At 34.0% G+C, this 26,936-nt stretch overlaps 2 protein-coding genes across 3 annotated transcripts; one reads left to right on the forward strand and one right to left on the reverse strand.

The window, feature by feature from the left end:
* Positions 1-407: 407 nt before the first annotated feature.
* On the forward strand, positions 408-2,418 carry LOC133294902 (protein IQ-DOMAIN 10-like). The gene is made up of 5 exons (XM_061493666.1): positions 408-482; positions 765-935; positions 1,534-1,761; positions 1,929-2,042; positions 2,119-2,418. Exons 1-5 carry the CDS (start codon positions 408-410, stop codon positions 2,416-2,418), a joined length of 888 nt encoding a protein of 295 aa, XP_061349650.1.
* Positions 2,419-4,240: 1,822 nt separating this feature from the next.
* Positions 4,241-6,206, reverse strand: LOC133294904 (transcription factor TCP4-like). 2 transcript variants are annotated; one of them, XM_061493669.1, is made up of 2 exons: positions 4,664-6,206; positions 4,241-4,582 (listed from the first exon to the last, which is right to left on the reverse strand). In XM_061493669.1, exon 1 carries the CDS (start codon positions 5,717-5,719, stop codon positions 4,709-4,711), a length of 1,011 nt encoding a protein of 336 aa, XP_061349653.1. In that variant the 5' UTR covers positions 5,720-6,206; the 3' UTR covers positions 4,241-4,582; positions 4,664-4,708. The 2 variants fall into 2 exon arrangements, with proteins under 2 accessions (XP_061349653.1, XP_061349652.1); XM_061493668.1 differs by having other exon boundaries at positions 4,241-4,592.
* Positions 6,207-26,936: the final 20,730 nt, after the last annotated feature.

Here is a 26,936-nt window from a genome sequence, read left to right on the forward strand (position 1 = left end):
AAATAAAGTCCATGAAAGTTTAAATGGAGTTTTGAGATTTTAAAAGAAAAGGGACACCATATGAGGGAATTTCCTTCCTATAATATGATGATGATGATTTACATCAAATTATTAATGGGTAATGGAGCATTATTTCGCAATTGTTCTTCAATTTGATATATATATATATATATATATTTTTTTTTGCTTATTTGTTCATTTGGTTGATAGGAAGAGAAATGTCCTGTTTGCTTTTGCCCATCTAGGAAATTTGACTAATCTTTCCATTTTACTGTTTACATTATAAACATTTATGGAGTCTATGATCTTCTATGCTCTCTCCTCCTTTACAACATATCGGTTTCGAATATGGCTATGCAGGTTTCTTGTTGGCTGTTATCCTGTTCTTACCTTCTTGAGAAATAGGAATGGGTCCAAAGAAATGGTTTAAGATAATAATCAAACTGAAGAAACGGAAGGAAGATAAATCCAAACAAGATAAGGTTATTTCTTTTCTTTCTCTTTTCAGTAAATCTTCAAGGACTAGCTGGCCAAGGAGCAGTTGAAGAATATTTGTGAAATTTACTTGTTTTTCTTGTTCTCTTGACTTTTGATGTATCATTTGCTTTTTGAGTTAAATACATATTTTTTTAAATAAACGTTAAGAGTTCAGGAAAAATCCGCAGTTGATAATTTGATATGCAAACTCATTACAAGCAAGATATTTTTACCATGACTTAGCACATCCATGGCAGCTGTTTGTTCTCTCCCCACTCTTTGAATAGGTACAATCTACTGCTGAAAAATCAAATGAATCCTCCAATTCGAAGCAAACCACTCATGAAGAGTATAATAGTAATCCGAATGAAAGTTTGATGATGGACCGGACAGTTCCCTCGAGGATGATTGATGATATTGCTGCTACTCGGATTCAAAATGCATTTCGTTCATTTATGGTACAATATCTGTGTGGTGCTGGACACCATTTATTCCGTTACATGTTGTCCCAATTTTCATTGCATTTATGCCTATAATGCTGTATTTCATGTTGCATTTAACAGAGAGAAATCAGAGGATTTTAGTAATTTATTACGAAAAGCAATGAATTTGGAATTAGATATTACTCATGTATATTGAAAAGAATCAAATTTAAGCAATAAAGCTCAGACCGTGCTCTGACCCTGGATGGGGAGCTTTGTCCTAGGGATATAGAGAACAATATCTGTTATTTATGCAGTTCTTACTCTCTTTTTAACAGCAGTTGGGAAAGCATTTTACTTCTGTGAATCAACGATTTGCGTCATCTTCATCTACTGTTTTCTACCATCTGTTTGTTATACTTAGCTGCTTAACTACAAATCCTGTTTTGAAGATTAGTATCTTCTAGTGACTGACAGCTTAATTTTAAATACCCCAAAATGGCAGCTAATTTTGTACTTTCCTATCTTCTAGAGATATTGATTTGAGGCTTTTTCTCAAATATTAAGCAATTTATCACACTGACTTGGTGACTTGAGTGAACTTTTCCCCCTGCTGCCCCCCATACCTATGCAGGCAAGAAGAACATTGAACCATCTAAGGGGAGCAGTGAAATTCGAAGCTCTAATTCAAGATCACTTGGCCAGAGAGCAAACAGCAACTGCACTTAGCTATATACATTCATGGAGCAGAATACAAGATCAAATTAGAACTCGCAGAATCTGTATGATAACAGAAGCCAGGATTAAGCAAAAGAAATTGGAAAACCAGTTAAAACTTGAGGCAAAGATTAATGAACTCGAGGTAGTGTTATTACCATTTGCCTGTGATGGCTTGAATTCAGCCGTTTTTTAAGTGCTATCACCAATATAGTGGTCGATTTCTCTTTCGTTTCTTGCAATTTAAAGATCTTTTGGCTATCCATTCAATATTAACAAAACATGCATTTTCTTTTGGTAAATGTATGTCAGGTTGAATGGTGCAGTGGTTCTGAAACAATGGAAGAGATACTTTCCAGGATACATCAACGAGAAGAAGCAGCAATTAAACGAGAGCGAGCAATGGCATATGCGTTCTCTCATCAGGTGCAGAACTTGTTCTAATTGCTTTATCCTTACCAAAAATCAAAATTTGACCACTTGTATGAATATGATATTGCAGTGGAGGCCAAACTGTAGCCAGTATTTTGGTCAGGCATCTTATAGCCTTGGTAAAGAAAGTTGGGGTTGGAGCTGGACGGAGCGTTGGGTTGCAGCACGTCCTTGGGAAGTGCGGGCTCTAGTTCAGTCCCCCAAAACAAAGAAACTCAATGGCCAGCAGCAGAAAACCAAAGCAGATAAGATGAACCATAGTGAAAGCAAAATGCCCTTGGCTAAACCTGCTGTGTCTAATGGGAAGGAGACTGGGAAAGGAAAGGAAAACAGCACTTCAGGGCTGTCAAAGAACGATGTATCCATATAGCCCATGCTATCATCTGTATCATCTTGGGATAACACTGAAGCAGCCAATTTGATGGTTCATGGCTTCTTCTTTTAGAGTTTATTTTCCATATTTGGCTTGGTGAGAATCTACCATTTGGTGTGCATATTAAATTAGGAGACTTACTTTTGTTATCTGTTTTTGCATGATCATGCATGATTATGAAATTCCCTAGTTTTGGTTGAAACTATAGAATGGTCTACTATCCCCTTTATTTCAGGAGTAGTGATTGAAATCTTCATCACACGTATTATGAGAGATCAAATAGTTTCGTTAGAATTGCAAAGAAGCAAGGAAAATAAAATAAAGCACACCGGCTATATTTTATTCTCCATCATTACCACCAACCCTCCAATAAAGAAACAATAAAAATAAGGTCTTCCCTTCCAATGAAAACTGGGGCTATGGTTATATAATTCAGCTTGTTCTGTAATAAATTATCCTGCAGTCAGTGAATGGCTTCATATAGAAAAAGTAAGACACAGGAAGGTCGGACTCATTATGGTAACACCGTCATTAATTATTGCCAGATTTTTGCAGATATGGCAACCCAGAATTGTGTGCTGTATAATGACCAATTCAACTTTTTCGAGTAATGTTATTTATCAACCAACTAGCAGCACCAACAACCTAAAAAACAATTACTACCATCTCAATAAAGGCCAATGGTTTTTCTTTTTCTTTATTTTCATTATCCCCCTTCAATAAAGCAATTTCCAGCTGGACATTACAAACTTTTTTTAAGGCAATGAGATTTTCGGGGTAGGGGACCATCGACGGATGGACAAGAACCACACTTTGGTGGCACCTGTGTCTGTGAATTCTTTCATAATTGAGCTTCGTTGTGCTCATCCCTTTCCCTTTTCCACTTACCCCACTTGTTCTACCTACTAGGATTTATCTACCCAAGTTATTGGTTCAGGAGTATGGACTGCGACTTACAGATTCCCCCACTACTCAATATCTCATCTTACTGCAGTGAGGTTGATAACCTAAATTTAACAATAATAAAAAAAATGATATTTTGGTTCCGAAAGGGAAGATCAGGTTCCAAACCCAATGATAGAAATAGAAACCACTTTACCAGAAGCCAAAGCTTTCCTTTGTACTATACTTTACACTAGCTGGGTAAGTAGGTAAGCCGCCATCAAGATGACTTGGGTTGCCTCCCTTCCTTTATCATGTAAATTTTGATTCCTCCTAATCATCCCTTCAGTCACTATCATGCATCATGACATACTAAACAGGCTAAAGAGGAACTACGAATATGACATGGGAAAGGAAAAGCAGAAAACCATACTGAATTTAGGAACATTTCCCTTTTAACAAGCTCGGGATCAACTCTCACACAACTCCTTTCTTTTGTAAAATAGTTTCTACAGTTTCATGGACAATGACTTCTCTCAGCCAAATGCTCCCAAAATTCAAGCACGAAAGAGATAGATCATAGAGACAATAAAACTGTACATTCATCTTTCAATTCTTTCTAGCAACATTAGGAAGCTATAGAGGGATGGCACTAAAAAGCAGTAAGAAGTATCAAAACAATCATTTCTCATACAGAGAAAACCCTGATCCATCTCTTTGAAAACATAGGGCATTTTCCAAACGGGAAGGAAAATACCCGTCTCTTTCCATCAATTGAAACAAGACAGTAACAACCAACTTGAACCTTTAGCACCACACACTACTAATTGGTGTTATTTGGGATTTTGCCCTGTTTTGCAATGGAGATAAATCCTCACTTTGAATCTGGCTCCGCACTAAGATGGAAAATATAAGATAAATGGAGCAAACTAGCTGTGATGATTTTTACGTGCATGTTCTAAGAACAAAACTAAAAAACTAATATCAAAGTAGATAGGAGACAACCACTACAAATTTTAACGAAGTAAACATCAAACATAACATAGCAATCCAACAAAGACGAAAAAGAAACAAACATAGCACTCGGACTTAAAAGTCTCTCTAATCAAAACATGAAAACATAAAATTAACAGAACGAAACTGGAGGGGGATTGGAAAACCTGGAAATTCAACCCCAGATTTTCTTCATTCCCCACGCATTTACGCCATTGAACCGAACCATTCCAAATCCAACTCCAACTCCAACTCCTAACCCTGGTTCTTGATTTCCCAATTGTAGCTGAAAATCACTGCAGGTTCTGAAGGGAATCACGAATTCTGAAGGGACAAAACAACATAGCTGAAGAAGCAGATAACGTACCTTATTGAAGGAGAAGGAAAATTCGAGAATTTTGGAGGTCGGCGTTCAACGGCGAGAATCAGAGGAAGCAGAGGACGGCTTGTCAGAAACGCCGTCGTGCTCCTCCTCACCCCGAATCCGTGCCGGCACGCGGAAACCGGAGAAGCCGCCTGAGGCGAATCCGATCCCCGACGCAGCCGAAGAAGAAGAAGACTGACGCACCATCATCGCCGGCGAAAGATACTGATGAGGATGATGATAACGATGATCGGCGACGAACGACGACGACGATGACGGCGCGTCAATCCAAGCACGAATCGAAGGAGTGTTACTGGACTGAAGGGGTCCCCTCTGAGAAACATACTGGCCATGGCCAATCACCGCCGGCAACACCGACGGCGACGGAAAAGGAGCGGCGTTGAAGACAAACCCACCACCACCATTACCATTACCATTACCATTACCAGTATCAGCAGCATTCCAAGCTACCATTCCATCAAACCCAAGCGTAGCGGTTCCGTTGAAAAGCCCGTGCTGGGCTTGGGCTTGGGCCTGGGCCTGGGCCTGGTGAAGCGAGAGCCTTAGGTCCTGGCTGCTCGTTCTGGAAAGCAAATCCGGCGGGTAGTTATGAAACTGAATCGGCGACGACGTCGTTGTAGTCGGAAAGAAAGACCTAATAGTATCAGCGATATCAGTATCAGTCTCCAACGGAAGAAAACCAGTTCCCACTTGTTCATCACGGAGCGTCGTCGTTTCGTTCTCTGCTGCGTCGTCGTCGTTTTGAACATTTTCAACTACTGCGACGGTGGGTTTCCACGGTGGAAGCTCATCTAGCTGGTCGATAGCGGACTTGGCCTTATTAATGAGCCAGTCCACGGCCTTACTGGGCCGGTCGTAGCCCAATCGATCTTGCACATCGTAGAATTGGATCGCGGTATGGGCCGAGAGTCGCACACGGCGGTCCCTCGGCCCTTTCGCCGTGCAAACCTTGCTGTGACGGTCCTTCCTTCCGGTGGACCTCACAATGTGACCACCTTGAACCTCCACTATCTCACCACCACCTCCTCCTCCCCTCATCTTTATCTTCCCTTGCCTCGACGACGTCGTTGCAGCATGCTCGTGTGAAAAAGAAGAAGGAGAAGGAGAAGAAGAAGAAGAAGAGCGTTTCTTAGAGTTAAAAACGACAGCGTTTTGATGCTGAGGATCCAGAGTCAGAGACTTTTCTCTGATTTGCTCTTCCAGCTTTTAATGAAGCAGGAAGCTTTTGTTTTGTTGTTGTCCGTGCAACTTCCACCACTCTGAAAATTTTTCTTGTTGCTGCTTCTCCAAAAAGTTCTTGCCATTCAATTTCCCTACTTCCATACCAAACTTGAAAAAGAAAAATTAAAAAAAAAATACAAAAAATTACAAGTACAATTTGGGTTGGGTTGATTTGGTTTGGTTAAACAAACAAATCTTTAGGAAAATTATCATCGAACAGTAAATAAAATACAATAAAAAAGAGAGTATAGTGAAGAGGAAGATGAATTCATTCTGGCCCTCTATATAGGTGACAGTGTTTGGTCCGAATGAAAGTGAAAAGATCTGTGATTTCATTTCATCACTGCTATTCTTGTACTACCCTACACTACACAATACACATCATGATAATACGGATATTTTTTTAATACTATTGGTGTATCAAAATTTTAAAACATCCCTTTTTACTAAACGAGAACAGTTTAAAGGGACATAAAGAGAAGAAATACATAAAAAAAAAAGGTTAAAATGGAAAAAAAAAAAATTATCCATTTTAATAAACGGGTGTATTAAAAGTTTGCTCGTATAATACCTACAACTAGAGGTGTTAATGGGTTAGGTTCTGCTTAATTTTAGTCTTGAAAGGTTAAACATGTGATTAAATGTGTCAGACTAACTTAATTTGTAACCTGTTATGAATATAATTATTAGTCTATGACCTAACTTATTTAAAAAAAAAAAGTCTGACTTAGCTTATTAGACTGTTAAAAAAATAAGACAACAAAAATTTATTCAAACAAAATATACGATCAACACTACTAAAAATTTTATAAAAATTCATAAATTTAATATTTATCCAAACAGCATAATATAGAATAAAAATTTTCAAAAAATCTGCTTAACTAATAAATTAAAGTAGTACAAAATTGTTTATAAAAAAAAAAGTAGTACAAAATTCTACATATCCAAAAGAATAAATACTACAAATTGTGTGTAAGCAATTTAATATACTCATATCAACAATTTAATATACTGCGTTGTTGTCTCCTTCTGCATATAAAAAAAATCAGATTACTTTTCATTCAATTATAATATCATAAGATATAAATGAGTAGTATAAAAAATAATAAAATAAAAATAAGAGTTAGTATATCAGATCAATCTGATAGACTCTAAAGCTAGCTAGGCTTTGAATCGAAGCACGATACTTTTTTATTACATAAGCTTTTATACAAGTTAAAATTTTATCCAATGACTAAAATAAATGGTTCAAGCCAAATCTACACAAGTTAAGCCAAATCTACACAAGTTAAGCGAAAGGCCTTGAAAGCCCTAAGCTCTTTCAACACCCCTATCCACCACCAAATCCCATCCAAAAATTCATTCAATCACCCGTCCTTCACCCTTTTCTAATTCGCTGTTTGATTTTTTACTCTTATTTATATACTATGTGTTTATTTATGTGCTAGGTGGGTACAAATTTTTTTTTTATATTGTTTATTGGTTCATGATGACTCTATTAATCGATTCAAGCCGAATAAAATCATTTCAGCAATAAACTATTCTCTATCAAATTTTAACACAATTATATTTTGAAAAACTGAATTCAATATTACTAATTAAATTGATTGTAATAATGCTTAAGAATTAATCCATATGCTTATGGTGGATATGAGTTAGAACAGTTGAGGTTTGGCTCGGCGGGCCAACCCGCCCCATCCGCTAAATAGAGCAGGGCGAGTTGAGTTTTTCAACCAATCTCAAAAGCAAGATGATGCGGGACAAACTTATTTTTTGGTGAATTGATGACGAACATAAACAGACCGAGATGGATCAGTATAAAATAGCTCGGACTGACCAGCCAATCCGTTCAATCCACCAAACAAGACAGGACAAACTCGCTTATTTTTTGAGGGGCTAATTGCCCTCCCACTTTGCCAGCTCTGGTCTTGGTTTTTTATATATATGGTTATATTTTTTTACTTGCTGGTTAGAAGTTAGAACCGTTGGTTATATATCTCTAGGCATTGTGTGTGTGGATGCTCTTTTGATAGATTGATCCTTTACATGGCACCACCAAACCTTTTGAAAGGGACACCCTCACAGCTTTTTATGGTTTTTCTTTCCCACTCTTTATTGTTTCACTTGAAAGAAACAACACCATGTATCATCGATGCCTAAATTTACTTATCCCAACCCACTCTCTTTTTTTCTTTTTTCTTTTTTCTTCTTTCTGGGCCGTGAGATTACTGTAGATGGCATCTCGAGGGCCTCCTTTTTTTCTTTCTTTTTTGGAACAAGATTGTGTTGTGTCTGTTGTTTTTCCATGCCTGTCCTTTTCCAAAGAAAGCCTAGTTTTTTTTTTTATATATATATATACATGAAAGAAAGCCTAGTTACTTCTATACCCTAGCAACATTTTTTTTTGTTTTTTGAATTTAATACTAGTTGGAGATTAAAAGATAATTTGGTTCACTTTGAGAATCTTAAATTTAAGTTAAGACTTTTTCATTGCTAAAAAGTTCGAAAGCGCAGCAAAGAAAACACTTTATCGGAAGAGATAGTCTCATATTAAGTAAAGATTGGTTTTACATTTGAAAGTATGGAAAAAATATATTATAAAAACAAAATTTTAAAATACTTTTAAAAAATTTGAAAATTTAATTTACAAAAGAATTTCCACATACATATATGGAAAATATGTGATTATTAAACCAATTTTTAATTTTTTTTAAAATTAAATTTTATGATTTAGTATAAATTATTGTAAGTTTTTGGTAATATTAAATAAATATATTAATCAGGAATATAAATTTTGTAAATTCTACAGATAAAATTATATTTTTTATAAAAAGTTAAGTATAAAGAATATAGAAAACGAAAAAAAATAAAATGAGAAGAATTATATTCAAAAAGTAATCAGGAGATAAATAGGTATAACAATTTGTAATTTATTTAGTAAGTATTACAGATATTCTGTTCATATTCCCGAAAATGACCCTCACATAAAACAAGAAGATTCATGTGCACAAGAATTTTAGAACCTTTTTAAAAGGAAAAACAATTGGATTTTAGCTTTGCACCTCGATCGTTCGTCCTTGTTAAACGTGTAGTCCATTTCTAATTTCAAGACTATCGTCTTGAGATACTAACTCATATTCTCAGGATTATAAAAAGAGAAAAATAATAATAAAATTTGATCTAATTTCTCATTTGCAAAACAAGCATGCATGAATGGGATTAAAAAGATGTTATTTAAATAGTATTAAAGAAAAACAACGTGTAGGACATAAATTTTAAAAGATGTTATTTAAATAGTATTAAAGAAAAACAACGTGTAGGACAATTAAATCATATATAAACTACAGGAATTGTTTATTTCATGTTTAAGATGAAATAAACTCATTTTTATACACTCACTTATACAAAAGAGAGAAATATAAATAGCTCTCACTATTGAGTGTGTGTAAGAAAATTATTTATCTCATGTTAAATATTTTCTTACTTCACGAAACACCTCCTTCACTAATTAGCTCCAAACTGAAAAGTGGACCAATCAACGGAACAGTGACCAAAATGTCATCTTTTGGCAAAAATTTTATCCAAATGTCACGTAGGCTTAATTCGCTACGACTGATAGCGAATTACGTTCGCCAATAATTTTATGACATGTGGCACACTTTCGCAGGAAAGAGCTGACGTGTTATAATTCACTTCAAGTGGTAGCGAATTTGGTTTGCAATATGGTCACGTGTCACAAAATTATTGGCCACGAAATTCGCTATCAATGGTAACGAATTATAACATATGACAATCTAGTAAAAAATATTGTTCGCGTGATATTTGGATAAAATTTTTGCCAACGGATAAGACTTTGATCACTGTTCCTCAATCAACAAATGCACCTTGATAAGCTCTTCAAGGTTCTCCAAAGGACCGAAATCAAAACTCACTCAATCACAGTGATTTTTGTCAAAGACTCACCCACACAAACCCTAACCTTGAAGGTTCCAAAGAGAATTCAGAGAGTATAAGAGAGAGATATTTTCATTTAATGTATCACAAATGCCACGTATGACCAATGAGGTGGTGACTTGGTGTATTGAACCATCACAGACCAAAACAACTACGTTTTGGCTATGTTACTTAAACACCAGCCACAACAACCGGATACAGAAGGCAACAAACAATGGGCCTCAAACGAGTTGGTTCATCACTCTTCACATTGGACAATATGGATCTCATACATTTTTATGTGTGTATAGAAAATACAATTAGCTCCTATAATTCGAGTAATCCCTATATATATATATGGGGAGGATTCTTTTGTCTTCAGAATAAGATTTGTAAGTCTTACTCCTCATCTTAGCCATTAATAAAAGGAAATCAACGGTTGTCATTTGTAATGTAATTAATATGACTTCATAAACTATAACTGTTAGATGGATAGAAATCAATGGCTGAGATAAAGAGTAAGACTTATAATTCTTACTCTAGAAGTCAAATGATCTCATATATATATATATATATATATATATATATATATATATATATATATATATATATATATACACTTTAAATCTCTTCCAAATATGATACTGAGGAGGATCAAATACATGCTCTCATCCCTACCTCGCTGAGTTCTTATACATCAAACTTACCTCTCATTATTTGATTAATCCCTGTATTTTAACCACAAAGAACAAAGTGATTTCGAGTCAAATTAAAAGAAAGTAAAAATATAATTTGGCCAAATATTTAAATATACGGATACGCTGATACACTACAGATGAAAGACTCCAAAAGGGCAAAAAAGTGCTGGAAAAATATATTTTAGAAGAAAAAAAGTCGATGATTAACTTTTCAGCTGTCAATATTTGCGACATAATACTAAAAGGTACTTTTGTTAACCAAAGAAAAATAACTGAATAGTACGTACATTTGCATGTAATTAATAATGAAGCTTGAATTGAATCAGATTTTATATTTATAAATTAAATGGAAAAGATTTCGTCTACAGTACTTTTTCCTTTTTTGGGTATACATAGTACATCTTTTTGGGAGTCTAGTTTTGCAAGTATGAGGCTGATGCAGGAAAAAGTTACTGAGAAACGACATTAATTGCTGATCAACCTCCAAAGCTACATATAAATAATGCAACTATTAGAGTGGAAAGCATTAATAAATTTTTTAGAACATGAACATGATGGTTATCAATATTCTCTAGATATATAATTATTGTTCATTTTGTCAGGGTTACAAGTATGAAAATTACTTTCCACATGTTATGATATAGTCTCCCTTAGCTTATAATCAGTGGCAAAGTCAACGTAAATGTATTATCATCTCCTTAATTTTGTTTTTTAGATGATAGATCCGAAGCCTACCTTAAAGGGTTTGAGGATTTTGATGAGTGTGTATGGTTTGAGGATTTTGATGAGTTTGATAGGTAAATGAGAAGTGGGTTTATAAGATCACCATGTTTGGTTTAAAGGGTTTCCCAATTTGCTTACATAAAGCTGATTGTCAGCAACTTATGGTTACACGTCTATTGGAAGGAAATAGCCGGCTAACACGTTTCCACTTGACACGTGGTATTGTCCATTATCTACCTAAATGAGATTATCGTGTAATAGCTTTCTGACGAGCATACCCCCTGATTGTGTTATATTTGTACAAAATAGGGTTATTTTTGTAATTGTAACTTTTTTTCCATCTATATTTTATCTACACCCAAACATAGACTTTTTAAAAGTTACCTGATTTTTCCATTTAAATTTTTTTCAACCAAACAACATTTTTTACATTTTCCTACCAAACATAATTCTCCAACTATTTCCCTATGCATAACATTTTCTTATTATTCATGAAATTTCTCCTCAACCAAACGCTCCCTAATTGTTTATTTCTCTATTTGTATGGGCAACTAGAATATTCTTATACATATATATTCGTTTATGCGTTTTCAATTTTTCTGTACTTAGATTTGATTTTTTTTATTTTATTTTAAAAAACTATCATAAATGAATTAAGTTATATTAATTGTAACAATATATATATATATATATATATATATATATATATATATATATATATATATATATTGGATTTATAACTCCACTTACTTATATAGTTTTTAATTATTTCATTATCAATCAGTGAGACTCCGTTAGGATCATTATAGTTAAATTTGTAACATAATCGAGTCAATCAATTCAAATCCCCACAAAACTTGATGCAATTACATGATTGGACCCCACTAAATATCCGTAGATTACATTATACGCAAGTAGTCGCGTGATCCAAAGAGAATTGGATACATTGACCGTAGATGTATAGATTTGAACGTGTACGGTTAATGTGCCAGGAAATTGATATGATTCCAAAACTGACGCGTCATGCAAAACTTTAAAATTAAGAACCAAATGCTTTTTGTTTTTTCCAAAATAACTTTTAAAGTAAAACCTGAATTGTTTGAGTGTTGGACTAGGATATCTTTGGTTTGATGAAGTGTAGTATCTTAATATAATAGTGATTTATGAGGCACTGATATCGACCCAAGTTTAATGGAGATTTATTGTGGATGGAGCCTGGAAGGGAAATGTGAAGGGCAAGATGACTTTATGCTGGTAATCTTGTAAAATGTGTTTGTTATTCGAGAAATTTTTTTTTAGTTGAGAAAAAATTGCTTGGGTCATGGTGGGAAGAATTAGTTGCCAGGTAAGTTAAAAAAATATGTTTGGTAGGTCAATATTTTGCGAGGAAAATTTGGTGAATTTTAGGGGGTGTTTGGTAGAGGAATTTTTTTGTTTTTTTTAATCTGGGAATCACAATTTTCAAGAATATGATGAGAAAATTAGTTTTCTGGAAATGTTACCAAAAAACTGTTTGGTAGACTAACATATTTCCATAAATATTGGGTTAATTTTCTTGGTACTATGTTTAGTTGTATTAAATTTTCCCTTGCTATAGAAATCCTAAAATACCACCTCCTGGATTGTATTCCTTGATGATTTTTTCGAAAAAATTTAACACAAAATAAAATTCCGGGAAAATTTTAAAAATCTTGTACCAAACGTGGATAAGTAAGATTACCACTTTCAGTTTCTCGGGAATTCTAAAAAAACCCTTATACCAAACCGCCCCTTACTGATGTTGTGTTTGGATGATTGTAAAATATTGATGAGAAAGTTAATTAAATTTTTCAAATTTGAATGTCTTTGTGATAAAGACGTTATTTCAGATATGCATTATCTCTCCATCTACGAAATTTCGTTTCGTTCTCTTCTCTCACAAAATGTCCATTTATCTGTCTATCCAGTATTACGGTTGGAGTGATCTGATCAACACCGGCAAGAACATTAGTTGCAGGCGTTTGGTACGTGCATCAACACCCACTGCTGCCCGTCCACTACGAAGGGAAGTCAGACATAGGAACTCACTCCCGACCTAAACGATTGAGGGCATTTTGCAGCGAACACTGCGGACGACGGTGGAAGTTGCATTTCTCCCTACATAGGTTTGATTTCGTTTTTATGTTTCATATTTTTGTAGTTCATTTTTGACAGACCTCGTTTATAATTTTTACATTGTGGAATTTGTGATTGTGGAAATATTTGTCTCTGCATAAGTTATATTCAACAGTGGGAATTTCTGATTGTGGAATCCCTCGACAAAATTTTTAAGCAGTCATTTTCAATTTTTGACTTTATTAATTGGAGTCTTTTTGTAGTTCATCTAATTTTGACCTTGTATATGTGGTTTTGTAGTAACTTCCAAATAAGGCATTTGTTGTAGCTTATACTGTTGTGTGTCTCTATTTTCCGGTCGACAGTAGAATGGGTGGAGATGGGTGTCAAAGTCGATTTTTCGGGCAATCTTCATGTTTGTCGTCATCGATCCTCAAGATGTGCAACTGCGGAGTGACGGCTGTGCTACGCAAGAGTTGGACCTCTAGGAACCCAGGGAGAAAGTTCTTCGGATGTCCCAATTTCAATACAAGTCAGAGGTGTAATTTTTTTGAGTGGGTTGATGAACCCGCATTCCGTAACTGCATACAAAATTGCTATTTCTTGAAATTTTCTATGATTTTGCATATTGTAGGTGTATTTGTATTTGGGATTATAGTGTATATAATGAATAAGTGTTGTTGATTTGTAATGGCATTGTAATGTTGACTATTATGCATAACACACGAAGTTGTAATGATGTAGAACCATATGGGTAGTATGTAATATTTTGTCTACTCTGTGTGTTTATGATGTACCATTTGATATCACTATGAATGGAAGGTCTATAAAACTTATTACCTGCTTTTATTTGTCTATAGAACTTGTTACTTGCTTTTATTCTTATATAGGTGGTGAAATTGTCTACCAAGGACCCCGTGAATATGTTCTTCATTATTTTGTCACTTTGGGTTTTAAGTGTCCTGAGAGGAAAGGTGTTGCTGGCATCCTTCAAGTTGTCTATTAACAGAGATGGAAGGTAATTTGGTTTGATGGAAAGGTTGACAGGTAAAGAAGCTTTCTTTATGTATTTGCATCAAGTTAGTTATATCATGTATTTTGTCCGCTTGTAGTGTTACTATGGTGTCAACTCCAATTCTTTATGCAGATTGTTAAAGCACTACCAAGATTGATTACCATGTCAAATGGCTTATGGATTGTTTCCAATATTGCATCATTAGAAATCAACATGATGCTGGCTAACATGCTCCCATGCTTATGTACATTGGGTTGTGAAGGCCGCATGTACGGGGACAATTTTGCTTATGTTATGATGGACATAAGCTAGTTATAGAGAAGAATTATCTTAGAGTTTATGGTATCATGGATGGTTACCAGGTTTGTAACTTTAAGGCTTTTAGATTTACTTAACAACCAGCTTGATCTAAACTACACCATTTTGTGTAATTCTTTGCTGAATTATCGTTTCAATTGCTTGCTTCATATGCTATCATGGGGTTTTTGCCCTTTAACTTTGAAATTTCATCTAGGTCTTTTTTCTTTTTCAATTTAAATTGTGTATTCTCATCAATTATTTGGTATTTTTTAGTTCAAACTGATTGGCTCTTGTTGCCTTGTTCTAAAAATTTTAAAGATGGTACTGGGATCAAAATGCTGCTATTTATTGTCTTAGCTGAATTTAAATGAACTAGGGTTAATCAAACTTAGCTTGGAAGATAATTTTGGCAAACTCAACTGCTATTTTGATTTTCTCAGGTGTATCTTTACTTAAAGTTGGTGGAAGAATGGTTTATTCAACCTGCTTAATGAATCCTATTGAGAATGAAGATATATTGACCTAGTTTTGTTGTAGAATTCACAAAATTGATTGTTTCACAGGATATTAAGGAGATGCCTTATTAATGACACACTACCTCAGTATCTTCAAAACAAGACAAACTTCAACGGACTTCAAATCTTGTAAGTGCTTATTTGCTTTTGTTTTCAATATGTTTAGTTTGCTTCAATTTGTATATTTTTCTATTATTCATTTTGTTTGATTGACACCTCTTTTGCATTGGTTTTTTTTATTTTTCTAGATATTTAACAGGAAATTTACTAACTGGACCAGTGCCCAAGTGGATAGAGAAAGCTAAAAAAAACATGAGAATATTATATTTTCAAATTTTCAAATGATAATTTTATACTTAATATAGATTGTTCTTGGTTCTTTGGCTTCTATAATAACTCTCTTAATGATTCTTGTTGATTATCTTGAAATTCTCGTATGAAGAAAATTTATATTGTTTTTTCTTTGGTGACTTGTTCTAGTATGTTCGATTCACATTAAATAAAAGTTACAACAGGATAAGTTTAATGAATGCTATGTATTGATCCCATGGAAGGAGATGAATATTCAATAAGGCCTATTTTGAACTCGTGAACATCATCAAATAACAAACTTTATTGGAGGTAATCAACCTTGAATGCTCTGTAATTACATTTGGTGCCAGCTATGCTATCTAGTCTGTCCAGCTTTGGGATTTCTAAATGGAATGCTCTGTTTTCATACGATCAAGTAAATAACTCTTGTTTTTTTTTTTACATGAGTTTATTTATTCCAATGATGCAGTCCCCCTTCTTCCTAACTCCCCAAATATCAAGTAAATAACTTGTGTTTTTTTTAGAAATATGAGGCATCAATTTTTTTTAAGGATGATAGAACTCAACACTATCTGAACAATTCCCTCCATTTTTTAAGCTAATGTATCAACTTCTCCTCTTGATCTTTACTCGTCTTTCTTTATTTTATTTTTGCACCATTCTTTTTCATGCATCCAGCAAAATGATGTCAATATGATTTGTTTCGAGACCTGAGATAGCTTTTTTCTTTTTTTTTTCTTTTATTCTGAAAATTTAGAATTAATTTGTTTAGGGATATTCTCTTCTTATAAGCTTTGCCTCCATCATATGTTAGCGAAGATGATATATGTTAGCGATGAGGTTTATATATAGCTTTAATTGTATGTTCTATCTAAAGATATTTAATTATTAAATCAAGGAGCTCTGAAAGTAAGAAGTTTTCTTCTTGAGCCCTTGTTAGAGTGCACTTGTGGTTTTTGCATGTTCATGCCAGAAGCTAATCCTTATGTGTGTCTGATATGATACCATATAATTCTTAGAACAATGAACTCTCTTTGTTGTTTTTATTGGAACCTGTTTTGCAATATTGTAAGTTTGATGTAAACTCACCACTTATTATCTTAAGTTATGTAAAATGTTTACTTGCGCGTAAAAATTTTAACTACTTGTTTGTTACTTTAATATCTGATCATTCATCTGATTATCCGTATGCCATCTTTTGAAACCTATAATATATCAAATTTTTTTCATGTTGGTTTCAGCGATCAATGAATTTGGTCATCATGGGTGTGATTTATGTCGTGACTTTTAGAGTTATGGGATAAACAAGTAATTAAGCTTGAAGCTAACACAATTTTAAAACCATAAATTTGTGTAGGATGTGATTTCGCAAGGGCAAAAATGCAGGAGTTGATGCAACATTACATACATTCAAGGCTGACAAGGCATATACTTTAAGCAGCATCACATCCAAGTTGATCGATCACAATCAATTGCTTCAATTAGTTCCACTCCCTCTATAACGGAGGAAGAGGTTGCTGCTTATACATGTAATCAAAACCTTAGTTCTCTGATTACAAGAGTGATTACACAAGTTCTATGAGTTAGAATGTATAGGGTTGGGTTATTATTTTTCCAATCATAAAGAATTTGGATATTGCAGCATGTATACAAGTGGATGATGATAATATAGATGTCTTTATTAATAAGCTTGCATCCTTCTTATTTTAATTTTTTCCAATACTTGCTTTAAAAAATATGCATTGTAATTTCGTGTTGACCAAATATATAAAGGACTGAATATGCACATTAAAATATATTAGGAGCTTGAAAAATGCTCTTACTCAAAATGATTTGGTCTGGCAAGCGTTCAAGGCTGCACACTACGGTTTAAAGATTTGGTTTAATATTTATTCATGCTCATGAACCATCAACCACAATAACATTTGGGTTATTTATTAAGAGATGTTGTCTTTGTGCATTGATATATAAGACTAGTTAGCAATGACAATTGTCTGAATGAAGGACTTATGGAGTGAAGCCAACCAAATGGTTATATTAACTGTGAAACTGCCAACTGATAAACATAAATGTTACACATCAACAACGTTGTACTGGTTATATTGTAATATATTAACAGACCTTCGACATAGACGTATAATACTACACTGGAAAGCAAATGTCAATAATGGAAATAAGTTTCACCTTCAACAGACTTTTGTCCAACATAGCATAAGTCTACAAATAAAGGTCCTTACACAAATGCCTAATTATATCCTCATATTGGAAATATGGACTCTATATAGAAAGGTCCACATTCCAAATGCTGTATCATCACGTGAAGGCCAATCACGACAAACACTTCACGTCATGCATGCAGTGTCAATACCAGCCAATCCTTCATATGCCTCTGCCAGAACCTAAATAAGTCAATCAACATTTCTGAATTAGCAATTTTAGCACAGCAAATATGGCAAACCTATTTGAATGTGTAAATAAGTCCCTGACTATAGTTGTGAATGCCAAGTAAGCTATTAACCAATACCTTAACTGGGAGGTTCAGACAACCATAACTCAGATGAGTACCAAGCACATGACAGACAAATGACAGAGGCTGGAGACACAATTCTTCATGAACAATCTATGAAATGAACATGAAGGCCAATAAAAATGGTTATCTTGGTTACAAGTGCACATCTTACTAGTTACACTGTTAATGCACCACGATAAATGTCAATAAAAATTATAAATCACATAAACTAATTCCTTTATTTACTTATGGATTTGAACAGACACAATATGTTTTACTGTAATTTTACCATCATTTGTACAATATGGCTGTATAGATTAAGAATAACAACATACCAGGTCTAAGTAGTTCTGTCTGCCATGTAAGGCTTGATATCATACCAAGTTATGAGACACTTGAGAAACCAACTCCAAAAGAAAATCCCTGAACAATTGATTAACATAAAATCAGTACCAATATTAGTGATTACCATTTCCACAACCATGTACACGTAGTCCTCAAAAAAAGCAAAACGGTGTCCATAAACAGGTATGTACAACAAAATGCTTCCATAAAGTGCATTAGTCAAATATTGAAGACATACTTCCAAAATGATTATCTTCAGCATATCTTTACTATGTACACCTACTCATGTAAGACCCAAAAAGGTTACCATAAACACCCATATATGTCCGTAGGGTTCTAAAAGAGTCGAGTACACAATTACCGAGCATTTTCCAAAAGAGAAGCCACAGCCAAGACTCTCTCCTCATAACCTCCACTCATGAAAACATCGATTAAATCATGATCCTTCCCCATGATCATAGCAACTTTCACCTTTTGAGCCATTGTCAGACCTTCAAATTTTTTTAATTCCTCATGAATTGACATTCTTAGCTCCCTTCCCTCTGACTTATGTTTGAAACATGAAACTAAGTTGTCTATTTTGTCACCAGTCCTATTGTGAGACTATGTAAGCTTGTCCAAGTGTCAGAGACCACTCCAATGATTATGTCCTAATTCCTTGCTCGTTTCTTGCACCTTTTGGCAACAAAAGTAGATGCCATGGAAGGGTCCACAGTTTCTGCAGCTGGAGGGTCCATAATTGGAACATAATTAAGTGGTGGTTCACAATTGTCTTCCATTACTTCATAGAAGTCATCTGCAATATTCCCAGTGTCATCAAACACATCAGCATCTTTTTCCATTTCTTGGACAGTATCGTCAGGACCCTCGGCACCTTCTCCGGTAGCTACGTCCTTGCCGAATATTGGTGCTAATTCATCAAAGAAAGGGAATGACTTTTTGAAAAGCCCTTTAGCATTGGGATGGGTCTGAAATGTAGCAAATCCGTATTATTAGTACAAGCATATATAGTATGAAAATTAAATAAAAGTAGAAACATGAAGACATAATGTAACTAAAAATTTCACCTTAACCCAATTGTTGTATATTTCCTTTTCGACAACAATCATCTTCTCTTTGTCGTTCCAGTCGAAGCCAGATCCACCATTAGGTCCTGTCATTTCACATATTGTGTTGTAGTGTTTTTTTAGATACTTAATTCTCGATGTTATATGAGGTGACCCTTTCAATGTGCAACCGGGAATCTTTGCTTGTATCATATTCTCTAAATGAATTGTAAATCCTGGTCTAAAGCCATTATCTCCTTTTCATGATAACTCGATCTCAAGAAGACATTCCACAAGTGCTTTATCCTCTTGCGTTGTCCATGTATGATTACTACGTTTCTTGGACTGTTGACTATCCTCTGCCATCTAATGATGAGCATCAAAATTATATATGCAATGTATAACACAAAGAGACAATATTGTAAGTTAGCACATCTTGAATAACAAACCAAACAGATAATGTCATGAACATAATGCCGTAAATTGTCTGGAAGTAAATATTACATGAAACACAAATACCAGCATAATGTACTTTGTCAAACGGAATACAATAATAATATAGATGTAAATACACGCAGAACTATAATGAGCCTCAAACTAAATCAAACAAGTCCCTTCCACGTGTTAAACATTTCATGCGCCAAAGCCTCCCGTTGTGTTGTCCAAGCATTTGATGCCTCGACATGAGTTATCATAGCGTTTGCTGCGAACTCATCGCAGGGCACTTGGAAATCCACTGCCTCATCTTCTATAGGGTCAACTGCCATTTCTCTCCGTATATGGTTATGAAGCAAGCAACATGCAGTTATAATCTTGGTCTGCGTTTTAACCGGATAAAATGATTTCCCTCTTAAAATGGCCCAACTCCCCTTAAGCATCCCAAAACGTCGCTCTATCACATTTCTAGCATATGAGTGTTTCAAATTAAAAAATTCTTGCGGTGTTGTTGGTTGTGCTCCTTGTCTCCACTCACTAAGATGATATCTTTGACCTCGGTAAGGTGTAAGGAATCTTTCCCCATTCATGTAACCAGCACCACACAAATAGTAGTACCCTAAAAAAAGATAAACCACAACTGTGCAAAAGGTTTGAACTAATTTCGCAAGTTAACTACATGGAAAAAGAGCAAATAATGATTATGCTCGGCTACCTTTTGGCACCCTTAATCCATTGGTACGGGATATAGCATCTCTCAAGACCAATGAATCTGCAGCTGATCCCTCCCATCCAAGCAGTACATAAATAATTTGACAATCTTGCGAACAGACTCCTAACACATTTGTTGCAATTTCACCTTTCCTAGTTCGATATCTAGCCTTACCAGCTTGCAGGGGATTAACCTTGACGTGTGTCCCATCCAACGCTCCTAGACAATTCTATAATTCAAAAACACGAACATAGTAATCAAGACACATGGTTCAAAGGAATGTTTATTTTTGCTAAACCACTAAATATAACATTATTTGTACTACTATGTTACCTTGAACCATTTCCACCTCTCATCAGTTGAATTTGCAGGGACTAGTTCTGGTTGTTTCAATAAAACTATATGACATTGTAACACAGCCAACAATACCTTCGCAAACTGTCTACTGATTGTTTCACCAGACCTCATGAATTATCTTTTAATTATCCTATTCTTCACGTCATGAGCCAAAATGTGCAGAAATATTGCGACGAGTTCTTCCACACCCATGTGCTTCGTTGGATGAAGCCCCCCAATACCTTTCAGCAATTCACACAATTTAAAAAAAGACCTCATGTCCATCCTTGTATTCTCAATACAAGCAGTATCACTAATGTAAACTATTCTATAGAAATTAATAGTCTTTAACGTCGACCTTCTAAAACAATTCCATTTAACTCTCCTCCTAGCATTTCTCCTTCTTTCGAGATCAACTAATAACAAAGCACACATAGCAATAAACATCTTAGTAAGTTCATGCAAATTGTCCAAATAAGCAATAACTAGAACAATGACACTGCACTTCATTTCATTCATCTTTGTCAGTGGCAGTTTCAGTATCTACAAGCTAAAAATAGTAACATCAGTTTTTTTTGCGTCATATTCATATCACTATTGTAAGTGCAAGGGACCCAAAAAAATTCAATATGACAGACACAGACCAAAGAACAATAATCGTCTTCTGTTATAGTGTTACTAAATTATTAGTTTACTATGTCCTTTACCAATTCACAACAGATTTTTATTTACACGACCCGTTGGGTTTAGTTAAGCGAAACCCCATAAATAATTAAAAGCACCTTCATTTTGCGTAAACCGTAACCATATTTTTCAGCTTAATACCCCACACTTGAGATGGATGCTATTACTTTGTTAATGCTACATGTACTCCTCACATGTAAAACCATAGCAATTTTATGAATACGTCTCAAAGTCAGTGTCTCAACGAAAATGCATGAGACAAAGCACAAGATGTTAAGGATTATATTATAAGCAATACTAATAAACATTTGAACAAAACTGACAACAATGATGGGCCCATTCCTTGCTATGTCTTGTGCCACCCAAGCAGAAATGATTTATCCGTAAAACTATATAACAAAATAGAAATCGGTTTAAAAAAAAATGCCAGACATACTTCAATATGGAAAAGCCGAAATCCCATTTTGTTCCACAGAATATGTCGTTTTGATTCTTTATTATACATAGAATTCCGAATTGTAAATTGGAACACTTTAAAAACTTACACAAATGCAAAAATGTAACATAGGTTCACAAAAGCATATATGGCCTTAGTTGATACAAGTGTCGATGTTTTGACAGTATCTCTTACCTAGCTTCCAAGTGTGTTATACAATGAAGACAAAAGTCTTCCTTCATAAACAATGGAACAAGGATATGCAAGAAGAGCATGCTTAAGCATTCAATCTAAAATAAACAAATACATTTACCTTTTTACATCAACATCAACAAATACATGTATATAGTTAACTTTAACACACAAACATGCTAGATACCAACAATGTTTATGGAAGAATCATCCCATATATATATATCCAACAAATCTGCAAAGAAATTTTTGCTATTTATAATGAAATGAAAAAAATAAACCAGTGGAAAATTAAAATTTAAAAATACGAAATCAATATATCATATTTGTAATAAAGCACTACCTTATGGAAAATACGAAATCAATATATCAAATTTTTGCTATTTATAATGAAGGAAAATTAAAAAATTATTTTTTTATTAAAATACGAAATCAATATATCAGATTTGTAATAAACCAGTGGAAAAAATAAAATAAAAAATTAATAAGGATCTCCGTCTGGATAGTACACGGAAAAACTTTCGGATTGCAGAAAGAAGAGTACACATCTTTGAATGTTAAAAGGACATGCAACAAGTTAACAAAAAAGGGGCAATATGTAAGGATCTCCATCTGCATGTGCACCACTGTCATCACAGACATTTGCAGGCACGAAGATGCGTAAACAGAAAGCAGATAATGACCGACACATATAATAAGCACAAGAAAGACATGGTACCTCAAAGAAACAAAAGGGTATGTCTTTCACACGTCTGAACCAGCTACTAAGCTTGTCGTCTTCCTTCAACCTGTGAAGTGAGAATACAGGTCAGGATTAACTAATAACAAAAAATCAGGTGGTGGTTAGGTATATGAGAGCTTCCTTTACCAACCCCTTAACCCACACCGTCAACAATCAAGCGGACGATAGAGCAGACTGATTGTGAACGGTCTCTACTGCAAAACACATATGGTAATTACTAACCTAGGGCTACTAAGCTGAGGTTTTCAATCGTACAAAATTTGAGGGCATTTTTGTCTTACAAAATCATGAATTATTTGCCAGCACGAGGGAAACAATGTATTCCACCCATCGAGAATCAAAATTTTCACCCACCCCATGTGTAAAAGCTAATCACTGACAAAAAAATTTCCCACACTCCATTTTCGTTATCCTCCTACCAAACGTGGCCGTCTGGTTTCACCTACCCGCATTTCCTGGGCAATTTTTTTTGCCCACGTACCAAACGCCTCCGTAGAGTAACAATTCTAGAAATGATGTGTAAAATGTCTCTTCAAATAGCCGAAGATGGATATATACATATGAGAAAATTTCTTTGGGATGAGTTATAACTGTTCTTTTCCTTATGAGTCACATTATATATGAGACAAGTACATCCATCTTATGCGTGAGATATAAAGTGTGTTATGCAGGAGAGTGATATCCTCTATGATGAGTATGAAAATCTCACTTTAAAAATACAAGGATATAATCTCTTATATGAACCTTAATAGTTGGCCTAGTAAATTGGGCTAACGAGATCGGTCTATAACAAAATAAGTATTTACATTTTTTTCTTAAATATTTTTTCTTTTGATTTATGTTTTTTTATAATTGTTAAAATAATATATTTATATTTTTCTAATCCCCCGTTCTCTAAATTAGTATCAAGGGACAATATTTTTAGTACTGAAAATTTAGTATATCCTTTATTAAATTTGAAAAAAAAGTAATATAATAAACTTTTCTATTTTATTCACTTTTTTTTTATGATTATTCTCCTCTAAGTTCAATAATTTTTTATTTTTAATAAAGGAGTACGTAGTCTCATAATATCCAATATATGCTCGTATCAAGGACATCAAATTAATACACAATTTTCCTTTCCAAGTCTAAATTCAAAGCACCAAATGCAGTCATAATGATCTAAAAACAGATTTACTTTGGTTTCATTTTCATCTATATCTTTACCAAGGATATGTATGAATGTATCTATTCCTTTATTTCTCTTTCAGTTTTTTCTCACTAGAAAAACATTGCTTGCAGTTGCATACAGGCCAAACCACAATAATCACGCTTTAAAGCATGATGTTGATGGAGCATTTAATGCAATCCTTTTTGTCCTTAGGTTAAACTTACTTTTGTACAATTGCGAATACTAGCTAGAAATTTAATTCATCATGTCCCCAAAACACACGTTAAAAGTTGAAAAACGAGTAGATACATATATGTACTCTAATTTAAAGTTCATTGGCCTGTAACCAATTTTCATTCCGTCGAGAGAACGACTAGCTAGGGAGAAGTATTTATACATATATGTCTCAACTGATAACTCAATTTCGACAACCTATGTCTGAAATTGAAGAACAACGTTGATTATACGTCGAGTAAGTGAGATCAACATCAAATTGTGGTGATGCTATTTGAAGGCATCAAAATCAGGCTTATGTGCGTGGCATGTAAGTTATTGAACCAAATGGGGTCCCATTTTAGTTGAAATTAAGATCCAATTTAAGGTATTAGTGGGGTTTGGGTTGGATGAGCCTGTGTGGTGGTGGTTAGGGGTGAAATTGGGCCGGATCGGCCTACAGGGGTCTATGGCTCGGCCGACGTCAAGCCAGACCTGACCTAATATACTTTGTAAAATAGGTCGGGCATGGACCTTGAAAAAACTTGTTTAATAAAAAGGCCGTATGCTCTCTTTCACAAGGCCTGGCCTATAAGCCTACAGGCCGGCCTATATTATACTATTTCTTTTGAATAAAATAAAATATGCCTTGAAGAAAAAATAAAAGATATAAATTTAATCAATTGCAATTATTTATAACTTAATTATATTTGATTATATTTTAATAGAAATCTGACTTTATGTAGGAGGAACCAACATCTCAGCATGTTACATTGTATTTATGAATATATTAAAAGGTTTTTGGGAGAGATTATACTTATTACAAGCAACATGAGGCGTTTGTTGTGATTCATGATTCTGTTTGGACGTTGAAATTATGATTTTTGGTTTAACAACAGAATTTGAGTATTTTGTAAAGTTGATTCATGGTTCTGCTTGGAAGTTAAAAATTAGCAGGCTAACGGACTAGGCCAGGCCATTTTTTTTATAAACAGACCAAGTCAGACTAACAGTTAGACTCCTACTAGACTTGGGTCAGGTCAAATTGAAAATTTTTGACGTATACTTGAACTTTTCGGAACAAAATTTGGTCCAACTCAGTCCACTTTCACCCTAATTATGGTGATTCCTAAAGCACTGCATGCTTGCAAATGCAACTTTTTTTTGGACATGATACAAGGACATAGTCATAAAGGGCATGCGGGTCATACCAAAATTAACCAAAAAAGCTTATTGGTCCTTCCTTGTCATGTGCTGGAGTCCTTATTCCACATGCATTTATGTTTTTGAGATTTCTTAGAGATCGATCTGTTCAATTAACTTGAGTTTGCACTTTATACAGTACTCCTTGTTAGTTGATGGATTCTTATGATGTTATTTATCTATTTTTGGTACACTAGCATCAACAGTGGTCTGTTATATTTTAGATATTTGGATTAATTTATATATATATATATATATATATATATATATATATATATATATATATATATATATATATATATATTGGATAGACCACAAATGTCCTCAATCGAAAATAATCTTGCTCGAGTCGAGAGTATCCCACTAGAAATATATATATTTTAACTTTGTAAGAGAGTTATAAAAAAATAACCACTTCATGTAATTTAAGCTTTGTCAAACACATTCATTTTGTCATCCGATTTTATCTATGCATGATATTATTATATGGCAGAAGTACTCTTCACTAAAGTATCTCTTCATTTTCTTTGATTGATTCTCCTAAAATATCGAGAGATAAGTCATAACCCACCAGCTATCATTAGTCATAGGTGATGTTACGTAGATATTTATTTTTTTCAGAGAATTTTCTTTTAGTATTCATATTCATATTCTTGAACAACTGACTCTTGTGAAAAATATGAAAATATACGATGCATAAAAATATTAGATATTTAATAAATTATATTCTGTTCTGTCCCAAATTCTAAAGAACATATGTATATACATTCCATGCCTAAAACGTTCATGCCCATATAAAAATAAATTCAGCTTTCTGCATAGACGTAGAGAACTTATCCTTTTTCCGAAATATCTAATTACTGACAACATGTTTTTAAAAAATAAATACGTAATTTTCACTTCATGTTTAAAACGTCTCACAAATCCACAAGGAAATATTGTTTATTATTATTATTATTAGGGGGAAATGTATGTACTCTTAAAGGACAGAAACTTATCTCCTTTTATGAGAGAGACAGACACAAAGATGTGTCGGTCTCATTAAAAAAAATAAAAAAATAAAAATGTAGGTCTTAACTCTCTGTGTCTATTTCTTTCTTAAAAGAATTTATGTTTATGTCTTTAAAAGTACAAACATTTTTCATTTATTATTATTATTTAACATTAATATTTTGGGTCCAAACAAAGATATTTGTTTAACTTGGGCTTACATCTATTATTTTGGACTGACAGGGTTGGGTCTGTGGGCTTTTCAGTCAGTTAGTTTCAAATGAGGCTTCTGCTCAAGATGCTGGCTAAGCTTTTATGTTAACCAGTAACAAAAGAAAAAAGAAAATATAAATAGATGAACAGTATATTGATTTATCTTTCGTTTTGCTAAAAAATAGATTCTAATTTGTATCTTCATTTGTACTAAATGAACGAGCTACAACATTGT

The sequence above is a fragment of the Gastrolobium bilobum genome, unplaced genomic scaffold, assembly GCF_033153095.1.
Source record: "Gastrolobium bilobum isolate Gb01-03AN ecotype WA unplaced genomic scaffold, APGP_CSIRO_Gbil_v1 utg8462, whole genome shotgun sequence".
Classification (NCBI taxonomy): Eukaryota; Viridiplantae; Streptophyta; class Magnoliopsida; order Fabales; family Fabaceae; genus Gastrolobium; species Gastrolobium bilobum.

Excerpts from the sequence above, each read along its gene's own strand:
- LOC133294904 (XM_061493669.1), bottom strand. The coding sequence starts at position 5,719 with ATGAGGGGAGGAGGAGGTGGTGGTGAGATAGTGGAGGTTCAAGGTGGT.
- LOC133294902 (XM_061493666.1), top strand. The coding sequence starts at position 408 with ATGGGTCCAAAGAAATGGTTTAAGATAATAATCAAACTGAAGAAACGG. Across the intron at positions 1,762-1,928 it reads CAAAGATTAATGAACTCGAG|GTTGAATGGTGCAGTGGTTC; the intron begins GTAGTGTTATTA and ends AATGTATGTCAG. Across the intron at positions 2,043-2,118 it reads CATATGCGTTCTCTCATCAG|TGGAGGCCAAACTGTAGCCA; the intron begins GTGCAGAACTTG and ends ATGATATTGCAG.